The sequence below is a fragment of the Physella acuta genome, unplaced genomic scaffold (genome assembly GCF_028476545.2).
Source record: "Physella acuta isolate Inbredline_101_S28 unplaced genomic scaffold, ASM2847654v3 ptg000466l, whole genome shotgun sequence".
Lineage (NCBI taxonomy): Eukaryota > Metazoa > Mollusca > Gastropoda > Physidae > Physella > Physella acuta.
The window spans coordinates 960-19,156 of NW_026731985.1; the positions used below are offsets into that span (position 1 = coordinate 960).

The following is an 18,197-nucleotide window of genomic DNA, read 5'->3' on the forward strand; positions in this document are numbered from 1 at the left end:
GACTTAAATACTCGCATCATTGATTGACCTTTTCATAATATCATGGGAAGTAATCCAAAGGGAGATAATTACAAGAAGAATTTTTAAAAATTGTTTAATATTTACATTAATAGAAGGAAAGCGGTACCATGGTTTAGTAAAAACGTAAAATCAAGTTTAATTTTAAATTAAATTCAGACTTATGTTGTTACACATCTCACTTTAAATGTCAGGGTTTGTTTTTTCTTACATTTTTACAGGATCTGCAATCATTGCTCAATTACGGAGAGGAATCAGAAGTATCCAGCACACTCATGCTGGTTAGTGGTGGTGCTAAAGTGCTCCGGGTGAAAAAGGCAGCGTTCTTTGCTCAAGCCTCACCGCAGGCATTGGATAACACACGCACACTCTCAAGTAAAAAAAGGTAGAATGTCATAGCCCTTAAAGTAACACTAACAGCCCTCAGATCTGGTGACCTCTATGAAGTGACTGTGTGGTCAGCACTATGCCCAATCAAGTGGCAACCCAATCCCGTTGTCAGCACAATTCCTAGTCGCGTGGTCAATTGCTCTGTCACGTAGTTAGCTCTATTTCACGCTGCCTTTTGTTTCCACGACACGAGCTGTGTACCCATTAGAGCTGGGTGGACTCAGGGATGTGCTTAAGACTCTAGTCTGGAAACCGAGCTTTATTTACTAAGCTAGTAACAACTTCCTTGACCACTCGACAGGTCTTCTAATATTACGTTTCAAGTTAAGAAATCTTTTAAAATTTATAAGATTATTCACAAACTAGCTAAAAAGGGCAATTATTGAATCAATTGAATAATATTGTAAGGACTGGAGTTATTAAGAAAAACTTTATTTTTTGTTATTTTTAAATGTTGAAATAGTATTTTAAAATTTCAGGAATCCATCCGAAGAAGTCATCTTAGATTCCTATAAAAGTAAACTAATTTGGGATGAGTTTAAAGCCAGACTCGTCAAATCACTAGTTGGCAGGGGAGCTGGAGATCTTTCTGGTACTCTGAAAAACAAACAACACAAACGTCGAAATAAAATCCAGCATCAAATTCTCACTCCGCAAATCCAAGTCACTTCAGAACCTGGCAACTGCAATTCATCAGATGATGACACAAACAAAGCAGATGAACAATATGACAGTCATAGGTTAGTCCCGACTAAGAAACCTACCATGAGAAGACCTAGTAACTATTACGAGGAGATTGAATCAGTCGCGAAGAAGGAGATGGTAATCATCCGGAGATGCCCGTCTGCTGTCAGGCAGCATTTAAGGATAGCAAGGCCCATCAAGTCAGCCACACATTCCCCCAGTGTGTCATCATCTTTAGGATAACATCCCATAAATATACACACACCTGCTCTATGTGACATCATTTATGGGATAATATCCCATCAAGGTATCCGCACCATTTTTAGGATATCCATAAAGTTATCCAAGCATACCCCTAGTGTGACATCATCTTTAGGATAACATCCCATAAACATACACACACCTGCTCCATGTGACATCATTTATGGGATAATATCCCATCAAGGTATCCGTACATCTGCTTAGCATGTCACCATTTTTAGGATATCCATAAAGTTATCCAAGCATACCCCTAGTGTGTCATCATCTTTAGGATAACATCCCATAAAATATACACACACCTGATCTGTGACATCATTTTTGGGATAATATCCCATCAAGGCATCAGCACATCTTCTCAGCATCACACTATTTTTAGGATACCATCCATCAAGTTATTTCAGCATATCGCTAGTGTTGTATCTTAATGATGATATCACATCAACTAGTCTACACCAGCTCCATGTGACATAGTGCTTTGGATAACATCAACTTATCTCTATCTGCTCAGCAAGACACCACTTTTAGGATAACATCCACCAAGTCATCCATGCGTACCTGTAGTGTGACATCATCTTCGGGACAAGAGCCCATCCACTTCTCCACACATCTGACTGTTGTGACAACTTAACCTGTCTCTTCCATTGTATAATTCTAAATCTTAGATTACAGGTCTACTAATATATTACATTAAAATGAAAAGAATTTTATCGAAAACAACTTAGACTTAATGTTTGTTTTTACTATTTTATTGACATTAACTAGAATGTATGATCACCACGATTGCTCCCAGGGTTCTGGTTTTTTAATTTGTGTACTGGTCAGTTAGCCCACCCACCCTCTATTGTGTACTGGTCAGTTAGTCCATCCACCCTCTATTGTGTACTGGTCAGTTAGCCCACCCACCCTCTATTGTGTACTGGTCAGTTAGTCCACCCACCCTCTATTGTGTACTGGTCAATTACAGCCCACCCACCCTCTATTGTGTACTGGTCAGTTAGTCCATCCACTCTCTATTGTGTACTGGTCAATTACAGCCCACCCACCCTCTATTGTACTGGTCAGTTAGTCCACCCACCCTCTATTGTGTACTGGTCAGTTAGTCCACCCATCCTTTGTGTACTGGTCAGTTAGTCCACCCACCCTCTATCGTGTACTGGTCAATTACAGCACACCCACCCACCCTCTATTGTGTAATGGTCAGTTAGTCCACCCACCCTCTATTGTGTAATGGTCAGTTAGTCCACCCACCCTCTATCGTGTACTGGTCAGTTAGTCCACCCACCCTCTATTGTGTACTGGTCAGTTAGTCCACCCACCCTCTATTGTGTACTGGTCAGTTACAGCCCATCCACCCTCTATTGTGTACTGGTCAGTTAGTCCACCCACCCTCTAGTGTACTGGTAAGTTACAGCCCACCCACCCTCTATTGTGTACTGGTCAGTTAGTCCACCCACCCTCTGTTGTGTACTGGTCAGTTACAGCCCACCCACCCTCTATTGTGTACTGGTCAGTTAGTCCACCCACCCTCTATTGTGTACTGGTCAGTTACAGCCCATCCACCCTCTATTGTGTACTGGTCAGTTAGTCCACCCACCCTCTATTGTGTACTGGTCAGTTAGTCCACCCACCCTCTAGTGTACTGGTAAGTTACAGCCCACCCACCCTCTATTGTGTACTGGTCAGTTACAGTCATAAGGACACATATACACCAAATACCCAATGAGTAATAAAACAAATAGTATTGTTTGCATATTTATTATTCACACAAATCCTTGAGTTCATCTGCGATAACAAAAAAGTATTTTTTTTAAAAAGAAGGCACTAACTTGTTTTTTTTCAAATGTCTAGGATTTATACATCTTCTAATTTTAGACATTGGAAAATCAAAGTTTGAGAAAAACAACTGCTTTTCTCTACCGACTTAGAGATCTTAAACTGATGACTATATACTGAGAGTGAAAATTATTGCATAATGATAGGGATATAAAAAAAATATGCTGATGTTATGTATAGTTCAATGCATATGTGTCTGCGAATAAACACTGAAAAACTAGACAAAAGTAGTGAGGACATTGAATAAATTTGATAAATGTTCTGTGCATCTATTTCTGACCAACTTATTCATCAATCTTAAGCTGAGCTAAAACATTGAAACTAATTTCTAAAAGATTCTCAACAAGTTGAATTTTTAAAATTACAAGAATAATTTAATTATTAAATACATTTAAGTATACAAAATAAGATCCACTTTTAATAAATGACCAGAATGAACAGTTATATCTATATACTAAGAAAAAAACTGCAAGTGATGAAGCTTTTCATTGCATAATCTTCAAACCAACCTCAGAATATATAATACAATTTGTAAAGTAGTTGCTTGTAAACATACATTGATTCATTGAATCAAAAAATGTTTCTAATGGTAAAACATTTAAGGGCACTACTTATTGCTAAAAATTTGATTTATAAATACAGAAATCTGTAAAATACATCAACAATGTGGCCTACACAATGGTCACCTCAATGAAACCAAAGAGACCCACACCTCTTGCTAGCATTTTTCACCAAAAGCACAAAACATTATGTTTTTAATTCTGCGTGTTGCTAGGGTTTATGTTATGATTAAAATGGAAAAAGAAGAAAACATTCTGTTTAGGTTCCAAAAATAAGACTTACACTAAGGTTTGCAAAAATTATCATTATACAGTAAAGGGAAATAATTCTTAGATCTGTGATAAATAAAATTCTTGGATGTTGACATTGTTGGATACATGAGGACTTGATGCATTAACATGGCACATGGGATGATAGGTCAGTACAAATATTTAGCATCCAATAACTTTAAAGCTTGTTTGGGAGTTTCTTGATTCTTTTTTGCAGCAGATCCCAAGCTTTCAAAAGCTGAAACAGAAAGTAAGATCAACTTACAACATGAAATTTCAACTTACAACCAAAGAATCAACATCCAACCTGAAATTTCAACATACAACCAGAATCATCATACAACCTGAAATTTCAATTTACATCCAGAGAATCCAGTTACAAACACAAACATCACTTTACAAACAAAGAATTCACTATTCAGACACAAACATTTTGCCTCAAGTTTTTGTCAGTTTAGTGACTGGAACTTTCTGATTCAAGTTACCTGTTTTCTTGTGATTTCATATTCCCACTGTGGGCAGATGACCACATTAGACTTAGATATCCTATCTTCATTAGAGATCTGAGAGTCAACTCTTTTCAATGCTTCTTCACTGCTTAATCCATTTCTGCTCATAATTCTTTTCAAAGCCTTTCAAATAAATTTGTTTAAAAGCATACATTATAAAAAAAATGAAGTTGAAAAATTGAAAAGTATTTAAAAAACAAGATGAAACACTTCAGGGCATTAACCACTAATTTTCACAGGTAAAAAAACATAAAGCATACCTCATCTTTGGGTACAAATGTTGTCCACACCTCATGCACCATATCATCCCACCCAGCTTCCAAAAGTACAGCTGCTTCCAACACTACGACCTTTACACCAGCTTTAAACAGACATAAAATTACTACCTTTCATCACCAATAACAAACTTTTTTTAAAACTGTCAATCAATAGTATTAACCACCATTTTAACTATATTAATTAAATAAAATTTGTTTTTACCATGTGATAATAGTATAAAACTTTAACTAACAAAAAAATGTTAAAACCCAAAAAAATTAAAAGAGAGGTCAGAACTGAAGATTTTGTTACACTTTACAAAAGATTTTTTTTGCATCAGTAAACCTAGCATTTTTTAAAAGTAAACTACGGTGTACTAAAAGTACATAGATCTATAGACTTCCTTATGTAATTGAAGACAATACCTTTTTTATATTCTTCTATCTGTTCTTCAGCCAGCTGTCGAATAGCCGGCCACACTATGCTGTTCAGTTTCTCAAGCTTGCTCTGGGAAATTTTGCCACGAAGTTTAACATAGAATACAGTTAACAAATTTTAGACTATGAGAAATATTCCTAATTTGTTACTTTTATTTTATAAACTTAATAAAAGGAATGTTTCCATGTAAAATAATGGTTTTATTTACCTTATCATTAAATACTAACTGTCCTAGACTTGGTCGACTGATTTCGCCTACATCATTGAGGACTATAGTACCAAACTCTTTGACAATCGCTTCATAAGCTGGGGTACCTTTAACATAAGCTTTATGCCCTGAGGACCACAATTTTTGGAAGCAGTTAGTGCATGGAACATTAAGTTAATTTTGTTGTGCATTGTTTATTTTTGTCATGTGCATAAAAAACTCATTTTATTTTTTATTTCCAAACACAGTAAGAAAAATTAAAATGTATTTTTACAATTTTCAGTTTATATATAGTATAAGAGTTTACAGAATGATAAATGAGTAATTGTTAGGTCACTGAGTTTTTTATTATTTTTTAAATAAACTATATATTTTTAGTGAACTGTCATCTACATGTTTTAACAGTTTTAAGTTGATTTAAAAATCAATTTAAAAAAGTACCTAGCAAATCACAGTTGACAGTTTTGGCACCAAGTTTTTCTAGCTCTTTGCAAACATTAGACTTGCCACTGGCAATACCCCCAGTCACAGCTATTCTGTAAGGACTTGATGCTAGGCTCATTCTGTTCTGTGCAAACAAGAAAATGTATCACACTTTTTAATGTTTATAATAAATTATTTAAAACCATTTACTCGCATTTCAAAATATAGTTTAAAAGTAAACTATGAACAAATTTAAATAATTAAGTTTGAGCTAAACTTACAGGGACAGGTCTTATTAAAGTTCCAAGCATTCTTTTCCTAATAGATGAAGAGCTGACTTTAGATTCTTCTGTTTCTGAGTGGCATGCATCATCCACTAAATCTACACTAAACAGGTCCAGTTTGCTGAAACCCTAATAAAGTAAAGTGATCAGTTATAAGTGTGATTTCTATAGACATATCAATTAAGTATTCTATTAATTTTTTTGTGTAATACAATGGAATTAATTAGAAACAAGTATCAAAAGAAACAATTAATGCTTTGAATCACCTATTCATTGAGTTTTTAATTAATTATTTTTTTTAAAATTGTGTATTGTTAATACTGTACAGAAATGTACACATACTCGTTTGTGTCTCTCTTCATTAACCATTTCACCACCAGCTTCTGTTTCTTTGCTCACAACTATACATTGAAGATCTGGATCAGTAATAGTTGGTCCAAAAGGGTCAAAAATCTTTACAGTTTCCAAGTGAATGTTGGGTTTTACATCAAACACAAAGTCAACAACATGTTGATTTCTCTGTGCATAGGGTTCCATTAGTTCCCATAAAGTTTTTTCTGATTATACAAAATACTCAACATTAAAAACTTTAAAATGGCAATAGAAGAAATAATCACATTGTTTTAAAAGTTGGAAATGGATTAATAAATGCAGAACTCACTTTGGTTCCTTTCTCCTTCTGTGATGCCTACAGTTAATTTCTTTTCACAGCGCAGACAGCTTTCGGTGAGCAAGAGTTTATGACCAGTATGTAGATAATCAAATGTCCCTCCTAAGACAACATTGTCATAAGTCTGAAGTAGCTCACCAGACACTTGCACATTATTACTTGAAAGACTCTCAGGGACCGCGTTGATGAGGTTAAATTTCAGGTCTGATTTGACATTTTTAAAAGAATTCCTTAAAATATCAGTCAGTGACTGACTGCTAGAGTTCCACGTATCTTTGATATGTGATGAGTCTGATAACAAGACACAAACTTCTTTCTTTAATGAATAAGGCACAATACTGTGGCTATTAGGATTTGTACATATATGTGACAGCAACACCCGAATATCAAGAGTCTGGCAAATATTGAACCCACTTAAATATATATCTGAAACAAATGCTTGAACTTCATGAGTGCACAGCAGAGGCTGTAGAATCATATTTTGTGTGACAGTTTGATTCTGTAATGCTGGTTGTAAGCAGACATAGAGTGTATCACTGACAACACTTGATGCCTCTTGGACTAATGGACGAATCAATGCCCGAAGATGAGTCAGAGGTTGAGTGAGGATGAGGAGTCCAGTTTTTGCCATGATTTCAATAATAACCTTTTGTTACTGTAAAAAAAAAAGAAATATATTTTTGGACTTGATTAAGAATATGTAACTTTTAGTCAAGGGATGGAGGGAGTGGTATTCAACAATTGAAGCTGTTTCTTTAGTTTTAAAAATAGGCCAAAAGTCTATATTATTTAAATTATTTACTGCTGTACATACAGGAAAGTTATAATCTCATTAATAATTCTAATTAATTAGATAGAGTCATCTAATTAATTAGTTAATTGGTGCTAATGGTAATGAAATGAATAATGAAGAGAGTAGAGAGAATGCAACACTATGATGCTCGAGTGGCCTAACCTATTTAAATGAGATATATTTATAATTATATTATTAGGGTTTATATTTAACGGACCCATTATTTTGAGCTTATACTCTTTACTATTTACTTAATGCAACAAAACCACCAGTTAGTTGAGGCCAAGTCCGGGAGACGTACGGTTCTGCTAGTCCGGCTGCTACGAGCGACGGGGATACAAGTGAAAGGGTCGACTCGATATTATTATTATTATTTGCAATTTTAAAAAAAGTAAACTAGTCTACATCTGACTAGGCCTATAATCTAAATCTGTAGGAAAGATATATTACTAGAGAATGTAATAGATCATACTAGATATCCAGAAATGTAGATTCTGATCTACATTGAACATTGGCGAGAGTTGAACTTTAACCTTGTTTAGTTTGATCAGAGTATTCACCCCTGAAAGTTATTTTTAAACTCTAGCACGGTGTGTTTGGCCTACGAATCACAAGAGCAGCCAAAATTTGCCAAAAGGGATTTTTGTATGTAGAGTCTAAATTACTTTAGATAAATTAATCTATGGTTGTCAGTAAAGTATTTGCTTCTTGTCTTGTTGAATTACTATTCTCGGTTGGTGATAAGAGGCGACAATAAGTAGCCTATATGGATTTTTTTCGATTTGTTTTTAATTTTAGTTAGGCTTCTCTCTACCGCTTGGCTTACACACACACATGGTTAAGTTTTTTTGTTTGTTATTGAACTTATTGTCATGTTTATTTGGTTGGTGTCATTGACAACATAATAACAACATGAACATGTCATTAAAATTTTGAAAAAAAAAAGAGTAGGCCTATTCATTTTAAATAGTTAAACATATTTTAATGCCTGTTGAAAGTAACTTACATTTTTTCCATTGATTTTGTATCATACTTATTCAACCCCCCCCCCCCCATACTAAATACTTAAATAATAAATAGGCCTAATTAAATTATTAATTAATTAAAGTAAAGACAATTAATTATTAGGCCTAGCTAGGGGCCTATAGTATTATTATTAGGAATATTAGGCCCTAATAGGCCTACAATATTTAATTAATTAGGTCTAGGCCTATAATAAATTAAAAAGTATAGGCCTAGGCTTAATATATGAAATTGTTAAATCAAATTAAATGTTAAACTACTTTGAATTAACTCAATCCTTAATAAATTTTACATTGATTAGGGCCTAGAATCTAGTAGTTAGCTTTGTTTATGTTAAATAAAATTGATACTTTTACATTCTTTTTACTAAGATCATGAAAGTAGTTTTAGATGTTTGAGGGGGGGGGGGTGTATAAATAGTCAAATTCAGCTTGTTATTTATTGATCAGCCCCTTAGACATTTCTCTTGGGTTTAAAGGAAAGTACTTTTTCTTTATGTAACAACTAAGTGTGGCTTTTTAAAGGCTTAAGCTAAAGCTAAAAACAACATCACAAATTAATAGAATAAAAATTCATTCACATTGACCATTCCATTTTATTTTATCATAGTCATGTATGTGTGAATGTAAAAAGGTGTTTATATTATTAATTATGAATCTTTTCAGTCTTCAAGGTGATATCAATATCTGTAAAGATGAGCAAAAATGGAATACTAAGTAAGCTTCGTGCTTTGATGCACAACCATGCATATGTTAGCCAGCCTCTGCATGCTTATATCATTCCAACTGGAGATGCACATCAGGTATTAATTTTTTAGTTGTACTGAAGAATTCACAAATGTGATTGGCCTATGTTATATCTATATTGTTAACACCTGCAGAAATATGTTATCTTTCTGAGATGTTTGACTTGTGATAAAAATCATTATCTTAACCTCATTGATAAGAGCTTAAGTGATGCTCCTTAAGTGTAAAGGGTGCTAGACCACTGTCTATGGTTTACATTAAGCAGACCAGCTGTGGTCTGCTTTAACTAGACATACTACTATAGGTCATCATAGACAATTATTATACTATTGAGAAATAAATGTAATCTGAGTTTCTTCAGGCTTTTATCTAGAAGACAATTAGATTTTAGCAAATTTTCTTTTCCTTAATTATCTTTATTGCTAAATGTGTAGAACCAATATCAAAATATCATTTGTTGTGTTCAGTTTCTCATTATTATTATCCAGTTCTTTTAAAAAAAATATATTTTTCATGTATTTATTTTAATTAATGCTTAATAGATTTCTGCCAAAAATAAGTTTTAATCTATTCCACAGTTTTTCAATGTAGTGTAAAAAGTTCAGTAATCCTTTCAGAGTTTCAAGAATTGATAGCAGATAGTAAATACGCTGTGACAAAACTAATGATTTATTTTTTCAATGTTTTGGTTTACTAACAATTTTGTGACTTATCTCCACTATATGAAAAAGAATCTTTTGTAAGAATATAAATAATTGACATCAACAGAGTGAATATGTTGCAGAATGTGACAACAGACGCTCATATATCACAGGATTTACTGGATCTAGTGGTACACCATTTATTTACTCTAACCATATTATTTTCATTTTGTCTTTTACCTGTTCTAAACAATTAGTTCAATTGTTCTTTACTAGATTTTGCTTCACTATTACTGATCAAGTCTAGAACTTCTGAATAATGTTTTTTTAATTGATGTAACATTTTTAAAAATTGACACTAAGATTGCAGCATTAACAGCATCTTGTTTTACCAACACCAGGCACTGCTATTGTAACAACTAGTGAAGCTGCTCTTTGGACAGATGGCAGATATTATCTCCAGGCAGAGCAGCAGTTGAGTAATGAATGGAAACTGATGAAGCAAGGTATAAAAACACATCCTTTTACTATGAATTTATATTGAAAAGTGAAGCAGAATTCTGAATCTAACACATTTTAAACATTTCTTTATTGTTCTGCTAGGTTTATTGATTTATTAACTGATGCATAGGCAAACAGTTACTTACTTGTTTATAACTGTAAAAATAATATTTTTAGCAACTAAAGTTATAATCTATTTCTTTAAGTTTTAAATGGATGTATAGTTAATGTAATGTATAAAACCAATCAGGCTGATACAGAAAATAAAGAAATAATCTTTTCCTGTTAAGAATGTATTTAAATTTGATAGGGAAAGCATATCATGTCAGCTGTCATTTTAATTGACCCTAAGCTGACAGTAGGTAGAGCAGTATAAACCTTTTTTTTTTTGTAAAATATATCATGCTTATGCCTTTTATTTTTTTAGGTTTGCCAGAAACTCCAACTGAATCAAAATGGTTGAATAGTGTAGGTCATAAAAAAAACTAATATTTTATTTAGAAATACATCTTTCAAGAACTCAGTTTTAAATTTATCTTTGATATTACTGTTTACCATTTACTTACTTTTTGACTGTGCTGTAGGTCTTACCTGTTGGAGGTCGAGTAGGGTGTGATCCTCGTCTTATGTCTATTGGTTAGTAGGATTTTTCATTCTTTTTCAGCGTTTCACAATTTTTATATTTCAGAGTGTTGCTTCACATTTATCTATATCCCTCAATTGTCATGTTACATGAAGTGATCAAATTGTGTTAAGACTAGTACATTTTGTGATTATTTTTTTTCCTCATTGTTATTAACAGAATTTTGGGTTGCATATTTTAGATAAATGGAAGCCCCTTCACAAAGAGCTCCAGTCATTTGGTCATGAGTTAGTCAGCGTGGATGAAAATTTGGTGAATCTCATCTGGAGTGACAGACCTGATGAACCTCACAGTGAACTCATCATTCTAACGGAGGCTGAGACAGGTATGCCATGAGAATATCAACATTCACTTTGTTAATAGTAAAGTCAAATTTGCTTTGAAGAGCTGGAAGTATTTTATATAAGAAAACTAGTTTTTTTTCTAAAGTAATTTTAAATCTAGAGTGTTGTGACTTTTTAAACTTGTAGTTGCATAAATAAAAATTGTCATTTTTTTCAATTTGTAATTAACTAAAAGGTTATGATAAATTATAAATAATTAATTAGAAATGTAAACCCAGTCACTTCCTGACTACTTTAAGCATGTTTATATTTTGGCTGTATCCCATAGTTGTAAACAGTTTATTATATTTTACTGGAACCAATTCCTTTTTATCCAGTACGTTATGTTCCATCATTAACTGTATACAGATCTGAAAAAAGCAGGATACAACTACATTACGGTTTGAAATATTTTATCAATATTTTTAAACTGCAAAATAAGGATTGACAATTATATTTTGATTTCAGGGAAAACTTGGCAGCAAAAAGTTTCACAGATCAGGGAAAAGATGATTGAAGAAAAAATTTCTGCGCTAGTGGTTACAGCTTTAGATGAGATTGCTTGTGAGTAGAATCTGGTTAATTAGGTAATGATCTTAGGCATGAGTCCAACAATCTAATCCTTTGTTTCTTTAGACAGCCAACAGTTAGTTTTGAGAGAGAAAATAGTTTGATTTTTAATGAATCATAGGTCTTTTTTGTTTCTAGCATTATGTTTAAAAAAATGTGCATTACATTAATTGTTAAAAAATTAATTAAAATAAAATTCTAAATTTTTTTCAGGGTTGTTTAATCTCCGAGGTGCTGACATCATTTATAATCCTGTTTTCTTCTCTTTTGCAATTCTAACATTGGACTCAATCAAGTCAGGTTTCATTTATTTCAGTCTTTTGTTCACACAATTTTTTATTTAGTTTCCTCTGAGAAAATAAGTTTCACTCTTTTTACTCTTTTCACTGTTCAAAACACAGGTTTTAAAACTACTTTTAATTAAATTTCAGTTTATTTATAAATGAGAAAAAATTATCCAAACAAGTCCTTCAACATCTGAGTGATGTTCAGTTCCACCCTTACGAAAGTGTGTATCAGTTTTTATCTAAGTTAGCAGAGAGTGAAGCAGTGTCTAAGATTTGGGTATGTTTTTAATGCTGTTATAAGTTCTTGTTATATATACTTTTGCTAGGTCGTCATTTATATCTGGCCTGCTTCTCTCTCTCATCAATCTTTCATGTAAATGGAACCATTTAAAGCCAGATCTCCTTCAGTAAACACATTGCTTTCTTTTTCCAGATTAGTGGCAATTCTAGCTATGCAATTTACAATCGGATCCCTAAAGTAAGTGATCTAACTATGGCATCTATTATGTAATGGCTGTCTAAAGAGTTTGCTCTTAGTAATTATTTTAAATTACTTTTTAACCTACTACAAAGTAGCAGGTATTTTTATACAAATCTACTTTAATATCAGCAACTGAAATGCAATCCTATTTTGTTTATTTAAATAGTTGTGTATGATTTACTTACAGCAAAAAATTCATCTAGCGTCAACACCATTAGCATTGATGAAATGTGTAAAAACAGAAGCAGAAATGAAAGGAATGGAACATGCACAGGTATAATTTTCCTTGGATCCAGTAAGTTTTATCTATTTACTTTACTTGGTGACATTTAGCAACACTTCTGCTTTGTGTTCAATGCCTGAGATTATAATGTGGGGTGAGGTGCCCCAGGAAAAATTGCTTCCATCATGAAATGATAGACTTGATCTGCCTAGATTCAAATACTAAAATACACTAGTACATATCTCAGTTTGAAAGTTATGTTAACGAGCTGAATAAATAGGTTTATTTAAATATCTAGGTGAAAGATGCTGTTGCCCTGTGTGAATTCTTCGTCTGGCTTGAGAAAGAGGTAAACAAAGTTTTATGGTAAAAAGTTTTAAGTTAACTTATCAATTTCAGATTTGAATAGCTTCTAGTTTATTTTACTCTTAACAAGAAAGGTTGTAAGTTTTGAAAAGATCTTATTTTATGCTTAATGGCAGAAAATTTTCATTTTCTACATTTTTCTGTTTCTGTCTTTGCATTGTATAATGCTTTACAAAAGTAAAATCTCTTTTAGAATGGAATAATTTTCATGTGACTAGACTACTGCATGACATTTTCCTTCAAGTACAAAATTTTGTAATTAATACTTTTGAAATGTTTAGGTGTCTAAAGGGTCAGTCACTGAAGTATCAGCAGCCAAAAAAGCAGAGTTTTTTCGCAGGTAAAATGTGTAGGCTACGTTAAAACATACAGTAATAAAAGACAAAAATGAGTCAAGAATGTTATGTTCAAGAAAACTGTCCATCTTTGTTCAATTATTTATTCGGACCTTCATCAAAATTTTTAATGCCGCCAATCAGGAAATGTTCACAATTCTAGACTATCTAATCATTAATGTTATTCATTTGTTGGTTTTGATTTGTAAAGCTTATTTATATACTGCAACAAACTTAAAGCAAGTAAAAAATCAACACCATTTGATCTATTTGTTAATCTCTACCACATTTCAGTCAGCAAGAAAATTTTATTTCCTTGAGTTTTGATACAATATCCAGTATTGGACCAAATGGGGCAATCATCCATTATAAGTAGGTGGTTTCTATCCAAGGGAGATAAGTAAACAAATTATATTTAAAGCTTTTAAGCATTTCGTTATCTTTTTCTTCTGCCAAACATTATTTTCCTTGTTAATGTAACAACACATTTGTGATTGCAAGATAAAAAAAGAAAATTCTTTATTTTAACATGATGAATTTAGGCGTTTATGTTTGAAAAATCAGATATAAATTGAGATTGGCTGCTTCAAATATAAAAATATTTGTTTCCATCAGACCAAGCTCTAAAACAGATAGCACAGTGACTACAGACCAGATCTATCTTATAGACTCTGGTGCTCAGTACAGGTAATTAAATTTTTATTTCAATTTTATTTTCTCAAATGTAGGACTCAATTGTTTTAAGAAATACTAATTCAAAACTTATAAAAAATTTGTCAGATAACTAAATGTGTGGAAAAACTGATATCTTCATAGATAGTGAGTATAGATTGTAAATGTTAGAGATTTACTAAAGTGTTGCTGTTTTAGGGAAGGCACAACTGATACCACAAGAACAATTCACTTAGGAACACCATCCAAACATGAACAGGTAAATGTCCAGCTTTTTTAGACAGGTGTCTAGAATTAAATTATTAAATTCTACTGATAAAATTCTATATGTTGTTGATCATTTTTAAAAATCTATTTTGCATATACTTAACAGGAATGTTTCACACGAGTTCTCAAAGGTCACATTAACCTTGCCTCTGCAATATTTCCACCTGGTATTAAAGGTAATAACAATTTTTTTTTTTTAATTTAGATAATTAACTTACTATTTAGTTAATATAATCCATTTTAAAAGAACTTATTTATAATTTTTAAATTTACTTTGAAAAAATTCTTTACTTACTCTTCAAATAGACATTTATTCTTGCTACATGACCCTTTGCAATATTTTGATACACCTAAAACCTATGACTGATTTTAAAGTTTTACAGTCAGTTTTGAACCGTAATTCTGAAGGTGAAAAAAAACTTTAAAATATACCAATAATCTCTGAGTACTGATACTTTTTTTCTACAATGAGATTCTGAGAAATTTCAAATTTACTATCTGGCATTGTAAGAAATATATCTATTTTGAAATTTTTAGAAGACAGTGAAATACTGTAGAGCTAGATTGAAAACACTTGCACTACATGTACATATAAATATAAATAAAAAGAAGTAGCTAAAATACCAAAATCATAAAACAATGCCTTAAACCTCTACTTATAATTTAAGCACTAGCTCATAGGGTAAAGTGATTCATTTTGTCAAAGAGGGTCATATATTACACTATTGTTATTTTGTTTGTAGTGTACCTTTAAAGTTTATTTCATTAGTGTCTTAACCAGTGTAATATTAACAGTACTAATTAATGAATTGCCCACCTAGGCCACATGCTGGACACATTGGCTCGTCAGTATTTATGGGAAGTAGGACTAGATTACAGACATGGAACTGGACATGGTGTTGGTGCCTTCCTCAATGTCCATGAAGGTAATCGTTCTTTTAACATAGTCATGTGGTAAGAAATCAATTGTCAATTGTTATTTAACTCAGGAATCTACAATGCAGACATTTCTTTCTTAGGTCCATGTGGAATTTCTTTCCGAACCCCACCCACAGAAGCCAATCTTGAAGAAAATATGGTTTTAACTGATGGTAATTTTCACTTGTACATTTACTTTATACAATTATATTGGTAATTAACGATTTATTTTAGATAATTTTGTTGTATGCAACTTGTGTCTTGGTTGTGGTTGGTTTTTGTATTTATTTCATAAAATCTTATTATGAATTAGTTTTATTTTTATTGAATAGCAATTACTTATTCATTATATGATATACCTAAATTAGAAAAAATTTATTCCTGATCCTGATATAATATTTAGATTTTTTTTTCTAGAGTTACTGAACCTTTGTTTTGGGTTATTGAACCTTAATCAGTAAAGGCTCTCATTTAGCAAGGACATGATGGAGTACTAAGTAAAATCATTATCAAGCCCTTTTAGAAGCTCAAAAAACTTAACTAGATTTTTATAATTATTCCAGAACCTGGTTACTATGAAGATGGGAAGTTTGGAATTAGAATTGAAAACTGTATGAAAGTTATTAAAGCAGTTACCAAAGTAAGCTTATAATTTTTTCTTATAGTTTTAATACTTAGGCAAAATCACTAATTCAAGGTTTTATAGTTTTTAAATACTTGCATAATAAAAACTATTCCTCTTTTTAAATTGATAGCTATTTCTCTGGTAATTATGAATTGGCAATTTAGAAATATTATTTTTAAAGATATTTATTTAATGGCTACAATGCTTTATGTTTTTTCTTTTTATTTTCCATATTGTTGTCTTCATCCAGTTTAAATACAAGGGAATGAGTTAGTGTATATTGTTGAAATGACCATGAAATTTTGTAAATAAATGTTATTTTCAGTAGGCATCTTTACCATGGCAACTAAAAAAATGTTAGGTCAAGCAACACCCATAATTTCTACTATGTTGATATTCCTTTACAAACTGACATTTTATTTTATTTTTTAACAGCACAAATTTGGTGGTAAGGATTTCCTTACATTTGAGCCTATTACTCTTGTTCCAATTCAGAGGAAAATGATAGATGCCTCCATCCTTACTGCTAAAGAGGTATGACATTTTACATGCAAACTGATTTAATTCACTAGTCCCTGTGCAATGACAGCTTTTTAATAATGTCACGCTGTTACCACATTCAAAGCAACAAATTGAAATCTCTATTAGTTTTACTCATACAGTTATTAAATATAGCATTTTAAGTATTTTACTTGTTATTGATAAATCAGCAATTTACCTTAATGAATTTTATTATTGATTTAACTTTTTTTAAATATTTCTTTGGTGCGTACATAGACTGAATGGCTAAACAACTACCACAGTAAAGTGAGACAGGTGGTGGGGGATGAACTGAAAAGACAAAACAAAACAGAAGTTTACCAATGGCTGATCAAAGCTACAGAGACTCTAGGTTAGAATCTAGGTGTTAGAATCAGTATTCAGATTCATTCATGTTATATTCATATAGTCAGAGCTCAAGTGCTTAATTGTAATTAGAGTTGTTTTATACATTTTAATTTGATAGATTTTCAAAATTGTTAGATTATCCTAAAAATATGGTTTTGTAAAAAGAAATGGTGGTAAAACAAAATGGTAGAAGAGCCAAACAAAATTAAAGAATGTTTTTGTTAGAAAGAATAAAGTTAGAGGGGATTGTCTTGTCATCCAAGTAATTTGTAGTAGCTAGTAAGTCTGTCGTTGAAACAAAGGTGAAACAATAATTGAGTGTTACAGATGTTGTTAGCAATCTACATGAAACATTCTTTAAGTTTATTGCTTTAAATGTTTTAACGTAGAGAGTATGATGTTGTAAGTGATAAGAGCATTTTTAGCAATTTTAGATGTGTAACAAAAGCAATTTTATTAAAGTATTTTCCTATCTAGTGATTTGTTCAGTTGTTTTTACATTGGTTTTTGGAACTTCACATCTTTAATTGATTGAATTACATAATTATTTTTTTTCTGAACACTATTCACATATTACTTAACAGTTAGCATTTATTTATTAACTTTATTAAGAATTTAGATTGTTATTTTCATAAGGAAAAAAAATTCCTTATTTCTACTGTCTGACTTTCATACTTTGCTCATGTGAGATTTCAATTTTACATTGTTCAGTATTGACTGATAAAAACTTTTAATCTTGTTTAATTGCTAAGTTAACTGACATTTTCCTATAAAACTCCTCATAAGGTATCAGTATTTGAGGAGAACAAATGATAATTCTAGAAATACTGAGCTGGCTAGTGAATCTTGCATCAATCCTCGCAATTTTTGTTTTAAACATAATTTCAGTTTTATGCTGTTGTTGGCTGTCATCAAAATTGCAGTAAAAGTTTGATGTCAATAAACTGTGTGTGTCAGCTGAGTACATTTTATGTGTGCCATCATTAGGTTAAGCTTTGGTGTTGATTGCTAAAATAATTCAAATAATATAAAAACATATTTAAATATTAAAACAATTCCCTTAAAAAAAAATAACACCACCTGTTTAAG

General features: G+C 31.9%; 3 protein-coding genes across 4 annotated transcripts; 2 read left to right on the forward strand and 1 right to left on the reverse strand.

Moving 5' to 3' along the window:
- Nucleotides 1-239: 239 nt before the first annotated feature.
- Nucleotides 240-2,061, forward strand: LOC131943741 (uncharacterized; the record flags this gene model as incomplete). Its single annotated transcript, XM_059303973.1, has 2 exons — nt 240-403; nt 888-2,061. Coding segments are annotated over 2 exons (612 nt in total), but the record flags the coding sequence as incomplete, so codon positions are not given.
- A 1,011-nt stretch (nt 2,062-3,072) lies between these two features.
- LOC131943729 (bifunctional coenzyme A synthase) lies at nt 3,073-8,152 on the reverse strand. Its single transcript, XM_059303949.1, has 10 exons — nt 8,072-8,152; nt 6,798-7,461; nt 6,479-6,693; nt 6,134-6,265; nt 5,871-5,997; nt 5,430-5,557; nt 5,209-5,290; nt 4,786-4,886; nt 4,502-4,648; nt 3,073-4,254 (listed from the first exon to the last, which is right to left on the reverse strand). Exons 2-10 carry the CDS (start codon nt 7,435-7,437, stop codon nt 4,195-4,197), a joined length of 1,632 nt encoding a protein of 543 aa, XP_059159932.1. The 5' UTR covers nt 7,438-7,461; nt 8,072-8,152; the 3' UTR covers nt 3,073-4,194.
- A 47-nt stretch (nt 8,153-8,199) lies between these two features.
- Nucleotides 8,200-17,576, forward strand: LOC131943809 (xaa-Pro aminopeptidase 1). 2 transcript variants are annotated; one of them, XM_059304098.1, is made up of 23 exons: nt 8,200-8,244; nt 9,288-9,424; nt 10,137-10,200; nt 10,411-10,515; nt 10,938-10,978; nt 11,095-11,146; nt 11,335-11,478; nt 11,945-12,040; nt 12,260-12,341; nt 12,478-12,610; nt 12,767-12,811; nt 13,002-13,088; nt 13,336-13,386; nt 13,685-13,743; nt 14,033-14,110; nt 14,354-14,425; nt 14,609-14,669; nt 14,784-14,853; nt 15,499-15,603; nt 15,697-15,768; nt 16,159-16,235; nt 16,656-16,754; nt 16,998-17,576. In XM_059304098.1, the coding sequence occupies exons 2-23, from the start codon at nt 9,317-9,319 to the stop codon at nt 17,115-17,117; spliced, it is 1,821 nt and encodes a 606-aa protein (XP_059160081.1). In that variant the 5' UTR covers nt 8,200-8,244; nt 9,288-9,316; the 3' UTR covers nt 17,118-17,576. The 2 variants fall into 2 exon arrangements, with proteins under 2 accessions (XP_059160081.1, XP_059160080.1); XM_059304097.1 differs by lacking the exon at nt 8,200-8,244 and adding an exon at nt 8,546-8,596 and having other exon boundaries at nt 9,296-9,424.
- Nucleotides 17,577-18,197: the final 621 nt, after the last annotated feature.